General features: G+C 34.0%; 1 protein-coding gene across 1 annotated transcript in view; it reads right to left on the bottom strand.

Moving 5' to 3' along the window:
* Window positions 1–424: 424 nt before the first annotated feature.
* Window positions 425–3133, bottom strand: part of LOC120864117 (protein NipSnap homolog 3A) — a 19527-nt gene continuing 16818 nt past the window's right edge. Inside the window, exons 5-6 of the mRNA XM_040240960.1 lie at window positions 1347–1433; window positions 425–1257 (exon numbers count right to left, since the gene is read on the bottom strand). Of these exons, the coding sequence (XP_040096894.1) occupies window positions 1181–1257; window positions 1347–1433 (164 nt within the window). The 3' untranslated portion in view covers window positions 425–1180. The remainder of the gene's footprint in view (window positions 1258–1346; window positions 1434–3133) is intronic.

Here is a 3133-nt window from a genome sequence, read left to right as displayed (position 1 = left end):
ATAGCAGTAAGTACAGATTACCAGGAGAGCTTGGTAGTACCAAATCTAGTTTAAGAAGGCTGAGGCACTCAAACACTGAATTTGTTTGTAGGAGGATCTTGTATTATCTGTGACGGTACTGAAGAAATTCTTTTAAGGTTACTGCTAAGTCACTTCAGTCATGTCCGGCTCTGTGCAACCCCATGGACTGTAGCCTACTGGGGCTCCTCCGTTGATGGGATTTTCCGGGCAAAGGTACTGGAGTTGGGTATTTTCCATGCAAAGGTACTGGAGTGGGTTGCCATTTCCTTACTAGCGGGGCATTTACTTGAGGTGACTTAATGTTTAAAATAAAGACAGTACATTATTATTGTCTCATTACCTTATGGCAATACAACAACAGCTCCAGAAATGAGGATAAAAATATAAAACACAATAAAAAGAATCAGATTGTATACATAGACTTTTATTAGGGCAAACATTTCCATAAGCATAAATATCTCATTAAAACAGATGACCAAATATCTTTATTAAAAGTGATCCAAAATGAAGTAAAAATTAGGAAAACTGACTATAAATGAAGATACTGCAGCATATAAACCAATGACTCATCAATGATGTTTAATACCAGGACCTAATAACATTTTCCAAGTAAGTAATTAATGTGATAAACATTATTAATACAGATGACACAGATAACATTGTATTCTTCCATAGTAAAGAAATATGTTTAATATTTTTATGAACCCCCATTTGGTATTATAAAATAAACCTGACTGGACAAAAATTTTTAAAATCGCAGAAAAACAGACATGATGAAAAAGGTAATAATGTATACAAATAATATTATCATAGATATGGAAATGTAATAATCATTTGAATGTAAGAAAATGCTACAAAAGCAGAGGGTTATCAAAAGAGAGAATGAGAGATATTCTCAAATGAAAAATCAAGATCTGGTAGTAAAGGCAAGTATTTTTAATATATGACAGATACTAAAATGTCAAGGGGAAAATGAACAGACTGTTTCCTGAAGTGGTAGTGACAATGGACAGATGTACCTTTTAAATATGCAAAGGACATAGCAAATTAACTTACCACCTCCTTCAAAATAAAGTGAGAATCTCTTGGTAGAATTTAAGCACCGATAGCAGATACATCTTATGACAGTTCATGAAATGCTCTGTATATCACTGGAAAACTATTTCAATGGTGAAAATGATGTAGGAATCAGAAGCATATTCTGTTGAGATTCAAGGAAGTTAACACTTTCCCGAACTGGAAATAAATTTGTAAGAAGGCATATAAAGTTATTGACCGAATCTGACTTGTTGTAAGAATAACTCATTCCTAGTGAAATAGCTTACCAGCTGCCACTACTCTGGGATCCTCATGAGACTGATGTCTCCCAGCTGCACGGCTGTCTGCACTCTCGTACCACCAAAGAACGTGAACTGCAGAAATAAACCAGAAGTAGATGTTAAAGACTGTGGTGTTACTACCAATAAGAGACACAAACATTAACCAGAAACTAAAAGTCCTATTCTTTCAATCAAAATAGTGATTATCACAGGTAATGCTAAGTATGTTACTGATAAGATATCAGAGCGGCCAGAGATTTGGGAGAGAAACTTAGAATTAGTCAAACTAGTTTTGTAGATGAAGAAAGAAAAAGCTGGAAAAGACAAGTAAAATAATGCAGCTAAAGACATACTTAGGCCAAGATCCAAATTGTCTGACTTCCTAATACATGTTAACTTTATTTTAAAAAAGCAAGATTATAAAAAAGTTGTGCTTACTATTGAATATTTGGATGATGGAAAGAAAAAAAAAGTAGGATATTAAGTGTCTAAGGAAAAATTCTATTAAGTGCATTTCCTTTAAAAAAAAAAGGGAGTAAAATCACATTAGGATCTTGCTGTATATTATGTTTAGTCTTAGTAACAGATTTTTAAAAATCAACAATTTGTACTTCCTCTGGAAATAACATTAATTTTTAATGGCTATGGGAATTCCTTCTTGTAACAACATTTCATCCCAACCCCTTATTGGTGGCCAATTAAATTATTTTCACTAATTCAATATTCTTTGAAATACTGGGATAATATTCTTGTGCATAAATTTTTATAATATATACTATCTATATAGGAAAATGCAGAGAAAGAGAAAGTACGAGGCATTTCTGTACTACCCAGAACAAACTGTTTTAATACTTGGTGTAACTCTGTCCACAGTTATGCATATATATTTGTATTTACACACATACACACACAGGCTTCCCTAGTGGCTCAGTGATAACAGGTATGCATACATGTTTATGTTTACACACACACACACACACACGTGCGCACGCGCTTCTCTGGTGGCTTTGTGATAAAGAACCTGCCTGCCAAGGAAGGAGATGCAGGTTCAATCCTTGGGTCGGGGAGATCCCCTGGAGAAGGAAATGGCAACCCATTCCAGTATTCTTGCCTGGGAAATCCCATGGACATAGGGGCATGGTGGGCTACAGTCCATGGAGTTGCAAAAGAGTCAGACATGACTTAGCGACTAAACAATAACAGTACATACAAACACGTATAAGAATATATGTTTATAGTTATATATGACACATATTTATATATCTATTTATGTATCACATGTGTATTACATAAAGAAGGTCATACAACATTGTTTCCAAAGTTTCCTTACTATAAACAATGCTGATATGAACTTGATTAGAGCAGCAGTACATGTCAATCTATGATAAGAACATTTACCACTAACATTTGTTGGGTGCTTGCTACGGTGCTGGGCCTGGTTTAAATTTTGCGTGTGTTAACTCATTTAGTTTTCATAATAACCTTAGGTACAGGTTATTATCACTTTTGGATGAGGAAAATAAGTAAGGCACAATAAGGTTAAGTAACTCACTCAAGGTCATAGAGTTTTAATTGGTAGAGCTGGGATTCAAACCCAGGCAGTCTGGATCTGATTGTTTTCTTAATATAAACTCAAATTTAAACTGAGAGAAGCAAAAAGTATCTTATATACATATATATACACTTACAAATATACAGTATATATATTATACACTATCCTCAAGAAGTTAAGTACTGATTTATACTCAGCATATTATATTATCATACTCCTAGAAGTACTGATTTATACGCAG

The sequence above is a fragment of the Oryx dammah genome, unplaced genomic scaffold (assembly GCF_014754425.2).
Source record: "Oryx dammah isolate SB20612 unplaced genomic scaffold, SCBI_Odam_1.1 HiC_scaffold_1, whole genome shotgun sequence".
Classification (NCBI taxonomy): domain Eukaryota; kingdom Metazoa; phylum Chordata; class Mammalia; order Artiodactyla; family Bovidae; genus Oryx; species Oryx dammah.
The sequence above is the reverse complement of the archived record's forward strand: the minus strand, read 5'-3'. Positions and strand labels throughout refer to the sequence as shown.